The 21,482-nt window shown below is 34.5% G+C and overlaps 5 protein-coding genes and 1 long non-coding RNA gene across 8 annotated transcripts in view; 3 read left to right on the plus strand and 3 right to left on the minus strand.

Annotated features, from left to right (window-relative positions):
• The window catches only part of LOC141483160 (uncharacterized), a 519,459-nt gene that overhangs the window by 188,636 nt on the left and 309,341 nt on the right, over nucleotides 1–21,482 (minus strand). The gene's annotated exons all lie outside the window — the stretch shown is intronic.
• LOC111516515 (uncharacterized) overlaps nucleotides 1–21,482 on the plus strand; it is a 155,945-nt gene that overhangs the window by 20,339 nt on the left and 114,124 nt on the right. The window lies entirely within an intron of this gene.
• On the minus strand, nucleotides 738–9,850 carry LOC141483175 (uncharacterized). The gene is made up of 2 exons (XR_012465947.1): nucleotides 8,465–9,850; nucleotides 738–3,736 (listed from the first exon to the last, which is right to left on the minus strand). It is a non-coding gene; the product is annotated as an uncharacterized lncRNA (long non-coding RNA).
• LOC141483159 (uncharacterized) lies at nucleotides 10,664–14,441 on the minus strand. The gene is made up of 2 exons (XM_074177604.1): nucleotides 14,013–14,441; nucleotides 10,664–13,391 (listed from the first exon to the last, which is right to left on the minus strand). The coding sequence occupies exons 1-2, from the start codon at nucleotides 14,095–14,097 to the stop codon at nucleotides 11,137–11,139; spliced, it is 2,340 nt and encodes a 779-aa protein (XP_074033705.1). The 5' UTR covers nucleotides 14,098–14,441; the 3' UTR covers nucleotides 10,664–11,136.
• LOC141483165 (uncharacterized) lies at nucleotides 14,690–20,108 on the plus strand. Of its 2 annotated transcripts, XM_074177632.1 has the most exons (4): nucleotides 14,690–14,807; nucleotides 14,892–15,222; nucleotides 16,400–16,743; nucleotides 17,983–20,108. In XM_074177632.1, the coding sequence occupies exons 1-4, from the start codon at nucleotides 14,802–14,804 to the stop codon at nucleotides 18,517–18,519; spliced, it is 1,218 nt and encodes a 405-aa protein (XP_074033733.1). In that variant the 5' UTR covers nucleotides 14,690–14,801; the 3' UTR covers nucleotides 18,520–20,108. The 2 variants fall into 2 exon arrangements, with proteins under 2 accessions (XP_074033733.1, XP_074033734.1); XM_074177633.1 differs by lacking the exon at nucleotides 14,690–14,807 and having other exon boundaries at nucleotides 15,097–15,222; nucleotides 16,351–16,743.
• Nucleotides 15,111–21,482, plus strand: part of LOC141483161 (uncharacterized) — a 192,313-nt gene continuing 185,941 nt past the window's right edge. Inside the window, exon 1 of the mRNA XM_074177612.1 lies at nucleotides 15,111–15,241. The gene's annotated coding sequence lies outside the window, so the exon portion shown is untranslated. The remainder of the gene's footprint in view (nucleotides 15,242–21,482) is intronic.

Consider the following 21,482-nt stretch of genomic DNA (forward strand, 5'->3'; position numbering starts at 1 on the left):
TGAAAGTAAAACAAAAATGTTCGAAAGATAAAATCAAAATTTTACAAGAAATCGCGCATATAATAGCTGATTCTCAAAACAAACATTATCTCATTATCAACCTGTTAAATGTTATATTTTCTCTCATAAGGTAGAATGCCAATTTACACAAAACTTCAATTACATTACATTACAGAAAAGGTATATGGTGTTATTTATTAGCCTTCTTATATTGTTCCCAAGACACAACAACAATAAGACAAATATTACAAAATTAAAATGACATTTTCTCTCTCTAAACCAACATGGGGGTTAGTAAAAAATCCAGATTGACTCACGATACTATAGTGGGTTCTGGTCTCCCTCTCTGGTATGGGATCCGTGTGGAGTGCCACTCACTGACCGCAATTTACCCTAATTACACTATATCAAGTTTCCTCTGAGAACGTTAGGCTAAATAAATACCACCGAATCGCCCGATGATCGGATTGCGACGAGCCCCTTATTCCAATTAACTTCTTGGTTCAATCCGCAGAAGTGTCTCGATCGTAACTCTCTTTCGAAACTCTCTTTCGTCACTGTTTCCTAATTTTTACTGCTCAGTTAGTATTCCTAAATCCGCAGAACTGTCCCAAACACTCCTCCCTTGTACCGTCCCTTGATGGGTCTGATCTCTTTAATATTCCCGAATTTTTGCACAACCCTTCCTACTCAAGACCTATATCTTTTTTTCATCAAACTCAAATTTTAAATAAATGTTCGGGCACGCCTATTCAAATATGGTCGGACTTCGGGCCAACGAAGTTAATTTACAAAAGTATCATAACTCCTCAACCGAATACCTTTGTTTAGTACAGGGGTCTCCAAACTTTGAAGCCTTCGGGCCATAATGATTTTTTCAGTTTGTTCCAAGGGCCAATTTCTGCCCTTAACTATATTTCTAGACTAGGATCGTCGCAAAGTGCGTGACCTAAGCAAACTTACGCTTTTTTTGCATTTCAATTATTGTGTATTGTGACACTTAACCACATCTAGTGGCGAGTAGTGGTACTATGTACTTTTTTTCAGCTTCCCGCTAGGTAGCATTAGGCGTAATTGAGTATTTGGAATTACCGCGTTGGTTCGAGAAAGTTCTGGTTCTAGCTAGTGTATTCCGATCACCTCGAGATGGCAGTAATAATTGCATATAAAAAGGCTAGCGGCGCAACTGCGAGTTAGTCTGCGTAGGAAAGACGAAGGAAGCGAAACTGTCTATTGTGAAATAAAGTAACACCCATCAATAAAAGTATTTTGATTTGACTTATTGTTTTTATGTGTGATTTGTTAGTATGGAAAAGAAGCGAAAAATCGACAGTGAATGCAGAACCTTCCAAGAAAAATGGAACTTTCAGTATTTTGTGATTGAGTCCAGTAATAAGGCGCTATGTTTAATTTGTAATGAAACCATAGCTGTTCTCAAAGACTATAACATTAAACGACACCATGAATCGAAACATCTTCAAAGTTACTTCAAGTATACAGGAAGTTTTCGGAAGGAAAAATTTGAATCTTTGAAAAGTGGACTCAAATCGCAGCAATCTTTGTTTACCAAAGCGAATACTGAACAAGAGTCTGCAACTCGCGCCAGCTTTCGTGTGGCTCTTGAAATCGGAAAACGTGGCAAACCATTCACCGATGGAGAAATGATAAAAAAATGCTTGATTGCAGTAGCCGAAGAAATATGCCCCGAAAAGGTAAATTTATTTAAAAGTGTCAGTTTGTCAGCAAACACCGTGGCTCGGAGGGTGCAAAACATCGCAGAAAATATATCATCTCAACTGTCTGACAAAAATGGACATCATGAGTGGTTTTCTCTATCATTGGATGAGTGAACGGATGTGTCAGATACTGCTCAGGTGTTGATTTTTATTCGCGGAGTAGATAAAAGCTATGAAGTGTATGAAGAACTTCTTGATATTGATAGTATTCACGACACGACAACTGGGGCAGATATTTTTAAGGGAGTTGAAAATGCCATTAATGAAAAGAACCTTCGATGGAGAAATTTGAAATCTATAATACTGATGGAGGCAAAAATATGTGGTAAAATTAAAGGAGTGGTTGCACTTGTGTCAAAGGCTTTAGAAAATGATGGTGGTTCAAAACCATTAGTCTCACATTGTATCATTCATCAACAGTCCTTGTGCGGAAAATGTTTGGATATGTCTGAAGTTCTAAAACCAGTCATATCAGTTGTTAACTTCATCAGATCCACTGGGCTGAATCACTGACAATTCCGCGAGTTTATTCAACAGATTGGAGAAAATGATTTACCATATCATACTTCCGTATGCTGGCTTAGTTGCGGAAAAGTCCTTAAGCGCTTTTTTGAACTTCGAGCAGAGATCACCATTTTTTTAAATGAGAAGCAGCGCCTTCTTGCCGATTTAGAAAATAGTGAATGGATGTGGAAGTTAGCCTTCTATGTCGATTTGACAAATCATATGAACGAACTGAATTTGAGATTGCAAGGAGAAAATCAGCTTCTCCCTGATTTATACACCAATATCAAATCCTTCATGCAGAAAATAATACTATTTCAATCGCAATTACGTAAAAAATGTTTCACACATTTTGAAACATGTGAAATATTCAGCCACACTACAGAGACTGAATTTTCCGTCAATTTTGCAATCAAAACTTTGAGTGCTTTGAAGATGAATTTTGATACTCGTTTTTCAGATTTTGATGTCATTGCGAATGAAATTAAGCATTTACAAAATCATTTTGATTCTGACATTGAAACCCTGGCTCCGGAAGTCCAAATGGAAATTATTGATTTACGGTGCAGTGATATGCTTAAGAACAAATATCAAAATTCATCTTTGTTGGAATTTTATAAGAGTCTTCCACTGGAACAATTTGATAATTTGCATAAATTTGCTCGTGGGTTGTTTTCTGTTTTTGGTAATACTTACTTGTGTGAGAAAACGTTTTCCAAGATGAAGTACACAAAGAATGTTTACAGATCTCAATTAACCGATGAGCATCTTAAATCTCTTTTGATAATTGGTACAAGTAAAATTGATCCACAACTACAAAGTATTGTAGGTGGAAAATCACAATTACATAAATCTCATTAGTGTTTTTGTTTTACTGTGATTCATTTCAATTATTTGTTAGTTATTAATATGCTTAAACTTAGATACTTGAGTTAAGTCTTCTTTGTCATAATTTCTGTCGTTAAGTTTCACCTTGCTAGTAAATAAAACCGAGTAATTATCATTCTGTTTTCTTCTTCAACTTATCACAGCAATAGTAACAACAATTAGGTAATCATTGGTGTCTCAGGCCAGATTGATGACAGTAAATCATTGGCTGTCGCGGGCCGGATTGATAACACTGGCGGGCCGTAGTTTGGAGACCCCTGATCTAAAGTGTAAAACATGTTTTAGACAAGTAAGTTGATGGATATAGCCGTTACTAAGTGATAGAAGATCATGATATATTTTAGACAATTTCTATTGTGATAGTCATTTTTATAATAAAACTATGTATTTTGATATTTTTGTTTTTTCAGTGAAACCGCTCCTGAACTTTCACTAAACGTTCTTCCTGGTCCATCCTGTAGTGATAATGTTCACATATCCATAAACAGTTCCAATCAACTTTGTTGTTATCATTTCCAGCACTTTTTGAGATGATGAGAGCTGCAGGTGGATGCAATGCTCGTGAGTCAATTCAAGTTGGACAAATATCCCTTCTTCATATTGGAGATCTGAAAGAAAAAAAGCAAAAATTTATATGCTATATTGAAATAGAAGAAAATATCTCCGAAATTGAATAGGACTTCTCAGGTATTGATGAAGCTTTTTTCTGTGGATATGTTGCAAAAAAATTAAAGGCAACACCAAATGTGGAGAATGTGTGGATTCGATATTGGGGAAGGGAAATGAAATATTCAATTCCCTCATAAGAAACAAGAGCAGGAGATTTTTAATATTTAAAATGTGTTAAAACAACGACAAAAATAAAATAAATACAACAATAAAAATTAATTGGCGCTCCGGGGCGACTTCATTGATTCCAGTGGCGCATTTGCTTTTTCAGCTGCAGGAAAACCCGGAAAAACCTGCAGCACCACATCATCTGAAGATCTTGATCTAACAATGTCCTCTCTCTCATAAAACAAAATGTAGGGTGTCTCCAGAGGCTCCAATAATAATGCATCGCCAGAACACTTCGTGACACGACTATCGTCAAACTTAAACCAGTCCGTTTCTTCTTTGACCAAGGCGTAATAATGACCACATTCAACGCCAGAACCACAGTGAACAATGACTGCATGAATATTATAACAGTGGTCTGCTAGGTTGAAATGTTCATCTATTTCGAAACTTCCAAAGAGTTTCTTGCTTCCGTTAGAGGTTGAGTCTTGTTTGAAAATCATCAGTGTTATTATTAGATTGACTGGTGCCTCAGCTATACTTGTTTCCTCATAACAGTCAGTTAGTTTGGCGCATGTTTGACAATACAGTCGATCATCACCTGTTAAAAATTCCATTTTCAGATGATTTAACAATAAGCTTTGCACGGACTGGTAATTAGTCGTATTAGGAAAAGCTAGATGAAGTTCCAGAAATTCACATAAGTTTTCAGTACTTCTTGAACATTTACCACAAAGTAAACAAGTGAGGATTTTTCCAGCAAAAGATTTACAAACACAAGACGAGATGGGTTGTACGGAATCATTCAGTCCAGAGCGGCTGGGAGTATTGATTTTGCTATTGTTTTGCTCACGAAGAGTATTCAACAAGAACCCCAAGAATTCGGAACAATCCTCTTGTTGTCCTAACGAGTATCTAGTGGACTTCAAAGACTCCAGGAAATCGGTTGGAGGGAAAGATGATACCTTCTTACGAAACTGCAGCTGCATGAACAGTTGTTTGAGTTTAATGAATAAGCAGGAAACATTCCCGTTCTCGTTCATCATTAAAACTTCGTTCTTGAAATTCTTCGTCATGAACAACACTTGTAAAATGCTATTCATGTAACAAGTGTTTCCTAAATTATCCAATCCAATTTTCTTCTCTAGATTTTCAGGACAACTCTCTACTGATTCGTAAGGAAGAACACGTTTCACAGAATCTCCATAAGAACCATTTCTCAAGCTGCGATCGATCCTTCCAAGTGAAAAAGGGTTTCGTATAGGGATCGATTCGGCTCTTGCTTCAAGAAGCGCTTCCACTGAAATGGTACCAATTCTACGAGGAATGCAACTCATTTTTTGGGGCCAAGAATGACCTGAGTCCACTGACCGCACTGAAAAAGAAGAAGTTGGATCAATCACTTGTGAATTAACCTTGATAGGAGACTGATAAATATCCACATATTTTGGCTTGTTTCGAAGAGGTTTCAGTTCCGTACTGAAATTAGGGCAATGCATGATCTCATCAAAATTATGTGAAGGAGGAATAGTTCCAAGTGCTGAAGCAGCATTGCCACGTTGAATAGCAATACTAATTCTTTCTATCAAAAAAGAGGTAGAACGGTGATCTTTCGTTGCTTGGCCTATTCTCCTTCCGAGTTCATGAACGAATAACAGAGACTCCGGGCCATAAACACCAAAAGTTTCAACCGCTACTGGATGAAACAGATAGTTGTTTCCAAGATTTTGGTATTTTTTCCTTTTCAATTTCTCGCCAGACAATGCTGCAGTTCCAGCAGACTTGGAACTTTCGGCTAGATGGGAAGCCGCGACCGTGTCAACGCAAGTAAAGTCCCATACCACAGGTTTACCGTATTTCCATGGTATGAGAGACATGCCATCTGGTCGTTTACCATCATCTCGACTGGTACCTAAGGGTTCCAGAATTTAAATCACAAAAAATTGATAGCTTTCTTTACGATGTTGAAGCCACAATATCAGGTGTTTTTGAGAGGGAACTTGAAAGGAATTGCCTTTCAGTAAATTGTCAAATTTTTCTCCCAAAAATATTGTAGGTTGTGAACATCACAAGGAAAAATTGTCTAGAGAGGCACTGAGGACATATTTGATCTCTAGATTGAATATCTGCTGTGCTAAAAAGCATAATGTAAGAGCCCTCGAAAATTTTTTTTTAAAAATTCAATTTTTCTGTGAGTAAAATTTCGAAAAATCTGAAAATATCTGTTGAGATGTGATACTCACATCAGCTGTGTTTTTTTTTTTAATTTAACTGAATATTTTCAAAAAAACTACCTGTATCATAATTGATGGTCATATCGTTTGAAAAAAAAAGAACTCTTTTACACACTCAATATAAAAGGTTGTAGTAAGCAATTAAAGCATGTCAGAAGACATTTCGTATTTGTATTCTAAAAGAAAATAAACTATTTTCATCACATCTCTTTCCAAGGTCAAGTTCTAACAATAAACGACAAAGCTTTGGAATTCACCGACTCAGAAGGTGTTCCTTTAGGCTTGCAGTCTGTAGAAATTCAACCATGGTGTTCTCTAAATATTACAGTATTTTATTTTTCGAGGGAACCTGAATATAAAAGAAATCCCATTACAAGGAAACTGGAAATTAATTTATCACTGGTAAGGACATTAAATACCATTTCACCTCAGATTGATAAGAAATTAACTTAACTTTTGAACGGTTTGACGTAGAAACATGAAAAAAACGTTACCGATACTATTTTTTGGAAAAAAAAAACACATTGTGATTGCTCCATAGATGGCTGGGGGAGGCACTTCAACTTTTTTCAAAATTTTAATTGGCATGGGGGTCAAGTGTCAAATTAGTCTATCAGTGATGGCCTGCACATGAAATCATAGCAAAAAATATGATTCAATGAAATCAAATTAAAATAATAATGGAAGATATTTGAATTAAACTTTGTCCAATTTATGCTGGAATTGTAAATTTCAATAACCATAATTACAGAAATCTTATAAACTTCAATATACTTTTACAGACAATAAATAGTTCACATTCTTTCTGAACCAAAGAAGTTATTCAATACATCTGATGTTCAATGGAAGGTAATTGACCGTCTTACATCCATTGTAAATTAATAAATTTTGCCTTGTAATTTCTCTCAAGTTATTTGCAGAACCCAAAGGCTTGCATGAGGAGTTCAAGGTGGGACTGTAATGCTATTTCTCTTGAATCATTTTGTGTATGTAACGAGATATGTATGTATAAGAAAATCAATGTCCTGATTCATGAGCAGAACTGCTGGTGTGATATACATACATCCATAGTCACTATGAGTAGATGTATTTTGGTTGAATATCTATTAGAAAACAGCTGTGTTTCTACTCATTACATTGTTCTTCGTATATAAACCGCTTATTCCAAATTTTATGCGTAAAAAATTAGGTAAAAGTTGGTGCTATCAAAAGGATCTCTTAACAGGTAATCTAAAAGTTCTAAAAAGAATTCACTGGGAATATTTCTTTGTAATCTAGTGAATTATTCAGATTTTTAATATTAGGAAGGTCCTCATTAAATTGTTTTATAATTTTTTTTATCTCACTGGTATGTTCATCACCTTATTATTCAAATCATTTTCAATTAATATTCCGTAGTTATTAAAATATTTGTTGTTTCATAATTCATAACAGTCTATGAGAGATAATTGCTTTTGATTTCTGGTCTTTTTTTGAAACGTTAAAATATTCCCAATGATTTTTTTCTGTATTTCCAAAAATTGAGAGACTTCTGAATGACTTTTTGAAAAGAATGATGTTTAATGCACAAACCAAGGACTCGACACAACTTCCCCATCACCCATCATGGAATTCCTTGTGAAGCACCAACTTCCATCACAAATAACTTTTTTTGTGACATTCAGAGTAAAATAGGTTTTAATTTGTTGCATACTTCTTGTGACACACTGCATTTATATATAACACAGTTACACATTCATTATCTCATGTTTTATTGCTGAAATTTTCTTCCTATCATATTTGATTTTTTTGTGAAGTTTGCAAATACATTTTGGGAAAATGAGGAAGTTATTATTATTTCTCACCTTCATAATGATTTGACCTGTATTATATCTATGTAAATTGTGGGAAAATTAAAGATTATAGACATATTCAGCTGATTTTTCAAATTATTAGGTAATTTTTGTTTGTATATTGGTAATAAAATTGATTTTCAGTATCAATAAATGGAAAATAAAAAATTTTTACTGTTTATTGCACGCTGTTGATTTACTTTCCTTGATGCAATAAGAATATGATGGAAATAAAATAAAAAAATGTAAGGAACCTTCATCAGATTCTTGAAGGAAATATTGTAATTCTATGAGTTGTGATATAAATCAAATATTGCTATCACACAAATAAGCAATTTCATGTTTACAAAGATCATGATTAGCTTATGTCCAAAATGAAACGAAATTTTTCTGGAAACATAGAGCTTGAGACCTCTGAGGCTGGATAAAAAAGTTTTTTCATTCCAATACCATACCAAAAACATATATTCAAGTATATAATTTTTATACCTACCACCTGTTTTGCGGAATTCGTTCCGATAAACAACCACTCTGTCAAGTACATAATAACATCTGCCATCATTTCTTGGGTTGAAATTACAAGGAATTTCTTCAAAACTTTGCTTGGGTTGAATCTTCAACGAATAATTCACCAGAACTTAGACATTTATCTTTCGATTTAATACTGACAATTCGTCAATAACACTTAAAACACAAAAAATTCATTAACTCACTTCTTAACTCATCATAAAAGCACAGTATGAAAAATGAAAATATAAATTCAAATACACCCTGTGTGGTCTATGATTACAGTTTACTGTAATGACTGCTTGCGCCATCTGAAACGGCGTTGATCTCTGCTAATCAAGTTAGCCATAAATCCCTCATTTTACCCCAAACTTTTGCAGGTATGAGTAGATACACCAGGGTTTTTAGACATTTTAATATCAGCCAAGCAGAATTAGAGAATAGAGACACTAGGGAATTATTGGAAACGCTATAAGGTAAATGCCTTATTATGGTCGTTCCGAAAATGGGAGGTACGCATGAGCACTAGAAAAAATTTAATAAGGGAACCATAATAAAATACTGCTTTTCCCTATTTACGACTAGATACGGTAGGTATTTAAGGTTTCCTTATTTCCCTTATTCGCCAAACCTAACCTCACAAAAAACGGTTGTCAACCTCAACTTTTTTTTAAATCTTCAAGTTTAAATTGTAAAATACTAGTTGTTGCCCGCGTAGAATTTGGTAGTTGTAGTACTAATTAGTACTATGACTATGTTGCTGTATCGCTGCTGTTCCAATGTTTTGACAGAATCAGAATCAACGAACTTAGGCGTGCGCAGCGTTATAGAACAGTGCTTTCAAAAAATTGTTCTACAGCGCCATCTAGTGGCGAGTTATACAAAAATTGATAGCCTAAAAACATTTTCTATGAAAAATTACTCATACATGTCAAGTTTCATCATGATTGGTTGAGCGATGTAGAAGTTTATCACTTATCAACCAACCTACAAACATCCATTTTTATATAATAGATGAGTGGGTCAATACGAAACATTGGTCAAGAATACAGCACGAAAAAAAAACAGATTAAGGTTTACTTATAATGATGATTTGGCTCTATCAAGAGAATGTATAGGACAAAATCTCCTATCAAATCCCGAAGAATCACCAGCCTCCGTGACAACCTCATCATTTTTAATTCTTCGAAAATGTCCCCTTTGGAATCTAAAGTTTTTTAGTACTTCCTCATCACTCAGGTCCTCCAACTCGAAAGGAGGACCTTGGCCTTCCTCATCTCTGTCAATTAAAATATTATCCATTATAACAAATTCAATATCTTCATCGGCCCCACCGCCTAAAATTGCGTCTTCCAAAATATTTTCCATTCTGTTCTAAACCGATATCAAAATTACAATAAAATATCACTGAAATTTGAACAGCAAAAGACACAACACAAGCACAGTATTTCTGTATACAAAATACTGTGACACAAGTAGAATTTTTTTTTAGGTTAGATATAAAAATGTCGCTGTCCTAAGAACTGTCAATTTAAGGAATGACTTTCAATAACTCAATTTCTATCCTGACATTCAAGGTTTTGCTTTATTCAAATAAGGCTTAACTTTATCAAGGCATTACCTTAAAGGCCGGTGTTCAATAATTCCCTACTTATTTTAACCATAACAACGATAATATGGAATAGGAAGAGAATGTGAAGTTTCTTCATTATAAGAATTTGAGTCTGAAAATGAAGAGGGATATCCGCCAGGAAAAAGAAAGAGGATTTATAAGCAAAAGTTTCTGGAAGAATGATAAGGAAAGTTAAAATTGATTCAATCCAAGAACGAAAAAACTTTCTGCAGTGTTTGTAAAAAACACATTAGTGGTAGTTTAGTCCATCTAAGGAGACATAAAAACAATATGCAGCATTCATTTAGGCAAAGGGCAGCTCATTCAACTCCATTGATTACAAGTTTATTAGCAAAAGGGGTATCACTAATCAGTGATGATGTAGAGGGCAGAATTGAAAATGGTCATGGATTTTTTTTCTTGTTTCATGTATATACTAATTTTTCTTTTTAGTTTCTATACAAGAAGTATATTATAGATCCATTCGTTTTGGTCATATGTGAATTTTTTTTGTTACCTTTTTAACCTTATTACGATTTTTTTTAGTTGCTGTACAAGTGATATAGGCAACATATCGCTACCTCAGAGCAACAGTGGGGCATCTACAAAACATGCTAGTTTCGGTAATCAGCAATTGAAGTTTTTCACTTCAGATAATCACAAATTGCTTCTTAAGTATACCCTAATTAAAAATGAAAAAAATACTAATATGCTGTGTGATAGTTCTTGAAACAGTGTTTTGCCATATTTTTTGATTTTAGCATTAATTATAGTTATAAAAAAATAAATAATAAGGTTTGACAGGGATGTCTCACTGTAACACTGGAAAATCTAACTTTTTTAAGATCATGTCTCAACGAATAAAATACATTATTAGCCTATTTAGGACTAACTTTGTACTGGTAATAAGGTAAGGGTGAAATAAAATAATGTAGTCAATGGTACAAAAATGATATTATTTTTATTTCTTTTTACAACTTTTATTTTCTCAAATTGAATATAAAATAGTATTATAATTATGCCTTGTTCTCTGTCTTTTTCAATGTTTATGTTTCTTCATCACTGTCGGCAGCTGGTAAGACCTTCTTTGAGCTTTTTAAATTAAAAAAGAATTGGTGATGTGCTTTAGGAATTAGATTTGCTGAGCACAATGAAATTAGATCTTTTCTTTTATTTTCTGTGATAGAAGGTGATTCTGTGTAAGCTTTCTTCAAAACTATCTCCGTTGCGCTTTTCCTTGATTTTCTTCTTATGTCAATTTCTTTGAAACATTCATCCTTATAAGATGTCTTATAAAAAATAGAATATTCATTTTGCTTCCTTAGTTCGACTATCTTTACATCGTTCCATGTGCATTTCTCATCATCTGTGTTTAGAGAAAAATTTTTACCAAAATCTTCAGACAACTTCTTCCAATCATAAAAGTCCGATGTCTCCATTTCTTTCACATTATAGGGCTCCCCCGTCTTTTTGGAGGTCTTAACAAGCATGGATATTTCACTAGGAATGAAAATGGGCCCACTTTTCAATATTCTTTGCTTTTCTCTTTCAATACAAGAATGAATATTGTCTGCTTCATTTTCTGTGTGGCCGGCTATTAGGTATTTATGTGTAATAGTTTCTATTTGCATGGTTTGAATACAAAATAAGTACATAGCAAAAACATACCTATTCTTATTTTGTGACACAGTATTATCACTGTAAAATATCAAATTCTTCTTGTCTTTACAGTGGTCTTTTATGAATTCATAAACACAGCTTGCAATTTCCACACCGCCTCGGTTTGCAATGCCTTCATGCCACAAATAGCAATAACCTTTTCTTTTTGAAGTTTCTTTTTTTGAAATATCGGCTACAGTAAAATTATACGCATTCAATTTTGATTTGTAGTAGAATAGTGATGCTTTACCCTGTGGCAACTGGAAGACAGCTTGTAAATCATACACTGCTATAAGATCTTCATTAGTACATTTTTCTTTGTCCTTTTCTTTTTCCAATCTTGAAAGTGAAACTTCTTCTCTGTGCTTTTTGTGTTGATCTTCTTTTTCCATCTTTTCTTCATCACTCAAGAGTTTGTATTCCTCGCATTTTACACATAAATCTTTCTTTGGCTTGAAAAAGCTTATATTAAATTTAGTATTAAAAATCGATTCATACAAGTGTTTTTTTACATAGTTCAAGCCTTTAGCTTTGTTCTCTTCTTCGTACAGTCTGTACATCATTGATAAGTTTAGACCACCCTCTAAGTATTCCTTTTTAGTTCTTGACCTACAATAGTGAGACTCAATGCGAGGGAAACTATTTATATGCTGAAATACTGATTCTAATAATGCGTCTTCAGTTTTTTTTTGTTTTCCATGTTTTCCCCTGGAGTCTTCTCCAGTGAAACCATTAATGTCACTCTTTTTCAAAACAGTAGATATGAAGTTGTTAGAAATAGCAAATGTAGATTTGAACATTGCTTTACATACACGCTCTCTTCTACTATCAACCTCAAGGTAAAACAATGTGTTACATTTACGAGCAGTTGGTGATCGCCCATCATCATTGTTGGAAGAAGAAATGAGTTTTGATATGTAATCTCTTTTCCGCGTTATGTCACACAGATTGTAAAATTTTTCAAATATTTCCTTTCTACATGTATTCGTAAATTTCACATTACAGCTTAAAGTACATTTATCAGTACGACATGGCAAACCTAAAACCTTTTGCTCATGATGTTTACCAAGTCTTGACACGTACGCTGCACCGGAATTAACTTTTTTTTTTTTTAAATTACGTGCCCAGTCCGCCTCATTCCTTACACGCTTTCGAGTTAGCTGCTTAACAGGGCCAATTGTATTTTCAATTGGGTTCTCATCTGTTCGCACATCAGGTAAATCCTGTTGAGGAACATCACCTCTAACACTACTGTCAGATTCTGAGTCCGGGACATATTCTGGATCGTTATCACTGTCATAAAAAAGATCTTCAATTGAATCAATGTTATCAGGGTTATCATCATTTAAATAATCCAATTCACTGTTTACTTTCATGGGTTGTAATAGTTCCAAGTCTAAACTTCTCAAACTGTAATCATGGTCGATGTTACTGGTACTTGGTATTTGTTCAGTGGTTGTCGATTGCTCAGCAGAGTTATTATTTTGAATAAATTCATCCAGGAACATATCATCCGGTTGATTGCATGCTAGAGTACTGCATGTTGGCTCACCAGACATATCAGGCACTGCTTTACTTTGCTCTAGAGGTCTCGTAGTAGTAGAATCACCAACATCCAGTAGTCCTGGTCTGATTTCACCATCTGAAAAATTGAATGGTATTGTAAATACAGTGATGGAAAAAAGTATTTGCACATCATGTTTTTATGAATAAATGAGTTCGAGGAAACAAAAAACTTCGCTTTCCTTTGCAAAAATGAAAAGTACATTTATTAAAAATGAGAAAAACCTTTCGTAAATAAATGGCACGACTTCATAATGAAACAAAAAAATTTAAACAATAAAAGCACTATGAAAAAAGTATTTGCACACTTGGTCTACTTTGACTCACAATTTCTGTTTACTTTTGCATTAATCCTCCTGTGTCCATAGGTTTGTTTACTAATTTATCTCTAATCGTTTATTACCAGTATTCTCTAATCTTTCAATCAGTTTCCTTCAGTCATTAGACAATTATCATGCCAAAGAGAAGTGAACTGTGTGCCGCGACTCACGAAAAAATTATTTTACTGAAGAGCCAATGTACTTTTCATTTTTGCAAAAGAAAGCGAAGTTTTTGTTTCCTTGAACCAGTTATTCATAAAAACGTGTTGTGAAAATACTTTTTTCCATCGCTGTAGCTTGGATTAATTAACATCAGTAAGGATACATTCTTAAATCTTAGGTTATGTAACACCTACTTTACAAGTAAAACTTGCACTTACCTTTCATAAGTTTGATTCTTGTTTCATCTTTATCGGCCAATTTTCTACAGTTCTTCATTATTTTCAACGTTCTAGATGAAATCATGGCAACAAAACAAAATTAATGATTGTGCTAATCAATGAAAAACATACGGTACGTTAGAGAAAGAAACACAAGAGTAGACGTAAACAGAATAAACAAAATAAAAAGCACAGAGGAATACGAGGGCAACACTGAGACAACTCAGATATCCCACTGTTTAACTGAAATATAATTAAAAATCAATGGAGTGTTACACCAGGATATCTTTTCTATTCGGTTTAATATTAGAGTTATTGGAAAACCCACTGTTGCATTGAAATCTACATCTGCAATATACTTGAACACCATCATAATCTTAAAACACAAAAAATGGAAGATGTCCCACTGTTGCTCTGAGGTAGCGATATGTTCAAATAAGTTTTTTTGTTATCATTGTTATTCGTATTTATATCTGTATGTATTTCAGCAAATATTTTTATTTCAATAAATGTATATATTTATTTTTCATTTATATAGGTCTACAGTAACAATGTGAAGTTTTGTCCCTTTGTTATTATAAATAAATAATTAATTTAAAATTCCAGCCATTTATTTAGTACTTTTTGTGTTCGGTGTTAGTGCTTTTTAGTCCGTTTTGGTACATATTGATATTTATTCTATTTAGTACATTTTCTCCGGATTTATTACTGTGTTATTACTTTTTGTTTCATGATTTGCATTTTCATTCTGGCAGGTCTGCCGTATCTCCGTAGCACAGCATTTGCTCTATGGCCGTAGGTAGATTTCTCAAATAAAATTTGATCACGTTTGTTGACAGAATTCGTCGTTTAAAACAAATCTTCCTTGCTTGTTCAAAGATAATGGCTACCAATGATTGTGGAGGAATAATTAAGAGAGAGTTTGAATCTGTTGAGGATGAAGTGATTTTTGAAACAAGTATCATGAAATGTGAAACAGGTGAAACTGAAATGGTCGGTGACTCTGGAAAATATGATATGTTTGGTATTGAAATGGTCACCCATAACCTCGAAGAAAAATATATAGATCAGATTAAATGTGAAAGTGTCATTGATGTTGACTATGAACCCAAATCAGAAAAATGTATAGAAGAAATAAGTGAAGTCCCTCACAATAAGTTCCGTGATATACAGGATGAAGATATGACTCATGATTCAAAACCCACCACAGGTACTCTAGTTTGATGAAGGTTTTTTGTATTTAGTAATTTTTCAATCATCATGTTCGCTTGATGACCTATTTATTTTGAATAAATTCATATTAAATATAAGTACTGAGAATATAGAAGTAGTAGAATATAGTAAACTGAGTTTACCTGAGAATGTTTTAACAAACTGAAACTGGTTGTAATAAATTAAAAATGGGGATATGATTGATGCCAACGAAACACATCTGGTACGGATGAGCAGAATGGTCACAGATTTTCAATTATTGTTCGTAATGAGAAGTGAAATACAAAGTACTGTCGCATCTGGTGTCAATAACAGTAATTTTCTCTGAATTTTGAAGTAAAATTTTTAAATCAACTGTAGAAAGAAACATCAGTAGACCGTTCATAAATTCGGCAGTTATTCCATCGATTTGATGAAAACCATCAAATTTTCACTTATCAGTTATTTCACGTATAGTCCGTGGACATATTTAAAGACTGGCTATAAATCAAATCATCTAAAGGACCAATTCGTTCAGGCCAGTCTCAACTCCCTACACTGTAGGTTAATGGACCATCAGTTATTTGTTTATGAATTCAAAATTGTGACTTAATTTCGACTTCATTCTAGAAATTTTGACTTGAAACTAAACATTTTTTATAGAGAATAAAGGAAATAGCTTTTGTCTGATTTCTACTACGATTTTTATTTGTAGTAGTAGAAATCAGACAAAAGTTATCTTCTTTATCCTATATTCAATTTTCCAATCCCATTCAATATGACCAGGTGGTTTCAATTTTACTGCTAAGTTTTTGTTGCTATGATATATACCAGTTGATATTTTTCATTCCGTCTCAGAGTACAATCACTGTATGTCACTGTCAAAATTTCAAGTTTTTTATGCCCCGTTCCCACGGGGCGTGGCACGCTGGCGTGACTCACGCATTTGTGGAAGACGACCCGTCTGAACGATGTGTAGTGAGATTGCCTCAGTAGCCTCCGGAAGCGTGGAGAGTCCACGACCGCTCACGCTCCATATCAAACGTGTTTGATTTTGAAGCTTGAACACGACAGTTGCCAACCAGATTTTGACGAGTCGAAACGTCTTTATTTAGTGGGTTGATTAGTAGAGGGGTTTTTTTTTTAGTTGTGAGCGATTTATTTATAAGTGGGTAAAATGTCTGAGCCTAGAGTAGTAAAGTTACAGGACAACGAAACAATTAAGTTCATTGAATTGTATGCTAGTGAGAGAGTGCTGTATGATTCGACTTGCAAAGACTACAAGGACAGGGATTTAAGATTGGCCGCAGCGAAGAGAATTAGCGAAGCAATGGGGATTAACGGATTTGGACCGAAAGAGGTTATTACTAAATTTAAGAATCTTAGAAGTTCATACTGTCAAGAGCTGAAGAAAATAGCTGACACTGAAAGATCTGGAAGTGGAACTGACGATGTATACGTACCGAAGGTCATTTGGTTCGAGAACATGAATTCCTTCATCCGACCGTTTGTTCAACAACGGTCAACAAAATCGAATTTGGTAAGTAAAATTCAATAATTACTCAATTTTACGTCAACGTAATTTTTGTGCACTTCATTTAGCACGTCGTTGATATATTTATCTACGCTAACTTTAATCACCTAGCCAAAATATTATGAAATATACTATTAAGTATACCAATTTAATTAACATTTTAATTAATTGAACATATTTAGTAAGATTAAAATTCGTATAGACAAAAGTTTTCAAAAGTAATTTTATAAAATATTAGGAGTGGCATATTTGAACTGCAGTAATACTCCAGAATATATTTGAGTTTTAATGTAAATAATATTTTGGAATAGGTGTTATGTTAACAAATCCTTTACTTTTCAATAAACATGTATTTTCAGACTGTACACCTTTCTTATTTTATGCATAGAGTATGTGGTTATTCAGTTGTTGTAGCATTGACTAGTCTATATTGCCAGGGCACAGCTCCCTCGTTGTTGAAGTAATCACGGTACTTGTCTCGAATCTGTTGTGCTTGTTGTCGTGGATTTCTGCTGTTATTTCGCGGAAGGTCCTGCAAGCTGGCAGTTGGGGTTTCACGCCAGGAGCCACGGATGATGCGATGGTTTTCATCTTCGTAGTCTATCAAACCACTGGAAACGTACGTGGGGTTTGTTTTCCGTAACCAATTGTGTAATGAACAACAGGCGAGGACTACATCATCTACCGACTCAATTTTCAATGATATTGGTTTTTCAAAAATTCTGAATTTACTAACAAGAATACCGAAAGTGTTTTCTATCACTCTTCGTGCCCTTGACAGTCGGTAGTTGTAGATTCTCTCCCCTTGGGTCATATTACGCTGATTATAGGGTTTCATCAAATATGTTTTTAAAGGAAATGCATCATCTCCTACAATGACAAAGTCTCTTGGCATATTTAAGCAATTCGTCTCCAAAGCTGCGTGTAATGAGCTATTTTGAAAAATGCCACCATCAGAACCTCTTCCTTTAGCACCCACGTCAAGATATAGAAAATTGTAATTGGCGTCTGCTACCGCCAGTAGTACAATGCTGAAACTGTTCTTGTAGTTGTAAAAATCCGATCCACTGTGTGAAGGGGCTCGGATAATCACATGCTTTCCATCGAGACTTCCTGCACAACCAGGGAAATTCCAGCGCTCTCTGAAGTTATATTCAACGTTCTTCCACTCATCTTCAGTAGATGGTACCTGAAAAATATATAAAATGAATAAAATACAAAATATGTTGTAATTTTCTATTTCAGATGATGCCAGCGAATCCAACTAGTCCACACTCCGTTGGTGATGATCGGCAGGAACACTCTATCGACAACTGCAGCGAAAATACACCAAATACAGCAAGCCATTCCAAGAGTACTGTCACTCCAGACGCTATAAATACTACAGTGCAAAGTGAAAAAATGGAGGAGGCTCCAGCGACACCATATGGTAAACGGAAAACCCCATCTGAACCATCGTCATCACAGAGGAAGAAAATAGCTCAAGATCCCCAAATTAATTTCATGTGTAGTGCCATACAAAAATTGGATGACATTTCAACTCGTGCCGCTCAAATTCCAAAAGAAGACTGCTATGACTATTTTGGAAAATATGTGGCATCTATGCTGCGGAACATAGGACCACCAACTGCAATGAGACTGCAACACCAAATAACTCGTCTCGTAACACAAACAATGTGCCCACCACCAAATACCTGGAGCCGACCACCCTCATCCAATCAACTATCGAATGACAACACATCCCTTGGTGGCGCAAGTGACTATTCTAATGATTTCACATAAGAACTTTTGTAATTAATAATAAGAACATGGTTGATGTTGAGTTGCTAACTAAATATTAACTTGAGTATGTACTACATGGATCAATAAGTCCCGAGACTAACCCAGAGATGGCGCTCTTAGTAAACCAGTAACCACGTCTTTCTAGAGTACTAACCTTTGCTTGAAACGTGTCGAAATTTTAAGTCGATCGGACCAGAAACAGCTGAGTTATCGAGGTTAGAGTAAAGTCATTTTGTAGTTTGTTTAAAAAATGGAAAAAACCGAGTTTCGTGTTCTGATAAAACATTGTTTTTTAATGGGTAAAAACACCGTGCAAGCGAAAGAATGGATTGAAAAATGTTACCCGGACTCTTGTCCATCAAAAGCAACGATTTGTCGGTGGTTTGCCGAGTTTAAACGTGGTCGTACCGACACAAATGACGCAGAACGCTCGGGTAGACCTGTGGAAGCTGTTACACCGGAAAATGTAAGTGAAGTGACAAAAATTGTAATGAAAGATCGTAAAGTGAAGCTCCGTGAGATTGCTGAGATGACACAGATATCATATGGAAGTGTATTTACTATCCTTCATGAAAAATTGAGCATGAAAAAGGTTTTTTCTAAGTGGGTGCCGCGATTGCTTTCGATGGAACAAAAACAGCAACGAGTCGATGATTCAGAAAGCTGTTTATCGCTATTTACTCGCAACAAAAAAGATTTCTTGCATCGTTACGTGACCATGGACGAAACATGGATACATCACTACACTCCAGAGTCAAAGCGGCAGTCATCTGAGTGGCGCACAGCTGGCGAAAGCCGTCCGAAACGTCCGAAAACGCAGCAGTCAGCTGGCAAAGTGATGGCGTTAGTTTTTTGGGATGCGCATGGCGTGATTTTCATTGACTACCTCGAAAAAGGTAAATCGATCAACAGTGATTATTATATTGACTTACTGGTACGTTTGAAGGAGGAAATCGCAAAAAAACGACCGCACATGCAGAGAAAAAAAATCCTTTTTCACCAAGACAATGCACCTTGCCACAGGTCGATGAAAACAATGGCAAAATTAAACGAATTGGGCTTTGATCTGCTTCCCCACCCCCCATACTCACCAGATTTAGCCCCCAGTGACTACTGGCTCTTTGCTGATCTTAAAAAAATGCTCCAGGGAAAAAGATTTGGCTCAAATGAGGAGGTCATCGCTGAAACTGAAACTTATTTTGAAGCGAAAGATACATTTTTTTATAAACATTGTATTGAAAAATAGGAAAAGCGTTGGAACCATTGTATCACCCTAAAAGGAGATTATGTTGATGAATAAAAAAAAATTTTGTAAAAAAAATGTTGTTTTCATTGTTAGTCTCGGGACTTATTGATCCATGTGTTAGTTTACTTAAATATTGAAAGTTTATTAGCTCATAAACCTCAACTCTTAGCTGAGATATCCTACTACAATCCATCATTTATATTGCTCAGTGAATCAAGAACTACAGTGGAAATGAATAATCATGAACTAGATATAAAAAATTACTCCTTAATCAGATGCGACTCAGATTCTAGACATACAGGGGGTGTTACTATCTTTGTAAGAAAAGAAATTCAATATACAGTATATAAAACATTTGTCCATAATCGTAATTACTGGTGTAAATTTATCACAACCACATATGCTGGTACAAAATGGGTAATTGGTTGTTTGTATCATTCTCCAAACGAAAGTCGTGCAACTTTTTTGGAGCATTTGGAAAATATATGTGAAGAAATATTCTGTAACAACTGTCGTACAATCTTGGTTGGAGACTTTAATTTGAATTTCTTTTCAGGTGACTTTTATACAAACAAAATCAAGGATATATTTAATACATACGGCATAACTCAAGAGGTAAAAACGTTCACCAGAGTGACGAATACAAGTAAAACACTAATTGATTATGTACTAACGAATTTCGAAAATAGTCAAGTGAATGTACTAGACGAACCAAAAATTACTGATCATGCTGTAATATCAATCAAATGTTTCTATTCTGAAAAAATTAATTTTAGCAACAAATGTATGAAAACTGTAAGACGATTAACTGATAAAAATCTCGATGATATCAATTTAAACTTGATTAACTGCACTTTTCTGCTAAATAGTACCAATATAGATGATATTTTCATTAATATAAAAGAACACTTCAACCAAGTTGTAAATGAGATAGCTCCCTTAAAAACAATAACTCATTATGAAAATGAATTACCCTGGTACGACAACGAAGTCAGAAAACTAAGTAGAGATAGAGACATGGCATATAAGTGTTTTAAACTGAATTCAAGTGATGTGAATTGGGAAAAGTTTAAGCTTAAACGAAATGCTGTTGTAAATATCATTAAAAAAAAAGAAAGATCACTTTTACTTCAACCAAATTGATAGAAATGTACATAATCCACGTTTAATGTGGAAAACGTTGAAAAACTTAATAAATCCGAAAAAAAACCACAATTACTATTTTAATGGTGTATACTTTGAACGGAATGGACGAAATATATTGATAAAAGACAGTAATGACATAGCAGATTGTTTTAATAAATACTTTCTAAGTAGTATCAACGATATTATCCAAAGTATTGAAGAGTGTGAGTTAGTTTGCTATATTGAAAATTATGAAGATAGCTTTAGTGCCTTCGAACTAATAGACCTAAAACAGCTGAAAATAGTAATATCGGAAATTGATGCTAATAAAGGTTCACCTATTGATGAAATGTAGGTACTACATGGATCAATAAGTCCCGAGACTAACCCAGAGATGGCGCTCTTAGTAAACCAGTAACCACGTCTTTCTAGAGTACTAACCTTTGCTTGAAACGTGTCGAAATTTTAAGTCGATCGGACCAGAAACAGCTGAGTTATCGAGGTTAGAGTAAAGTCGTTTTGTAGTTTGTTTAAAAAATTGAAAAAACCGAGTTTCGTGTTCTGATAAAACATTGTTTTTTAATGGGTAAAA

This window comes from Leptinotarsa decemlineata, unplaced genomic scaffold (genome assembly GCF_025532065.1).
Source record: "Leptinotarsa decemlineata unplaced genomic scaffold, Ldec_3_MD MMD2_tig00003192_RagTag_RagTag, whole genome shotgun sequence".
Taxonomy (NCBI): domain Eukaryota; kingdom Metazoa; phylum Arthropoda; class Insecta; order Coleoptera; family Chrysomelidae; genus Leptinotarsa; species Leptinotarsa decemlineata.

Excerpts from the sequence above, each read along its gene's own strand:
- LOC141483159 (XM_074177604.1), bottom strand. The coding sequence starts at position 14,097 with ATGATTTCATCTAGAACGTTGAAAATAATGAAGAACTGTAGAAAATTG. Across the intron at positions 13,392-14,012 it reads AAGAATCAAACTTATGAAAG|ATGGTGAAATCAGACCAGGA; the intron begins GTAAGTGCAAGT and ends TCAATTTTTCAG.
- LOC141483165 (XM_074177632.1), top strand. Across the intron at positions 15,223-16,399 it reads TGATTCAAAACCCACCACAG|TAAAGTTACAGGACAACGAA; the intron begins GTACTCTAGTTT and ends AGCCTAGAGTAG. Across the intron at positions 16,744-17,982 it reads GGTCAACAAAATCGAATTTG|ATGATGCCAGCGAATCCAAC; the intron begins GTAAGTAAAATT and ends TTTCTATTTCAG.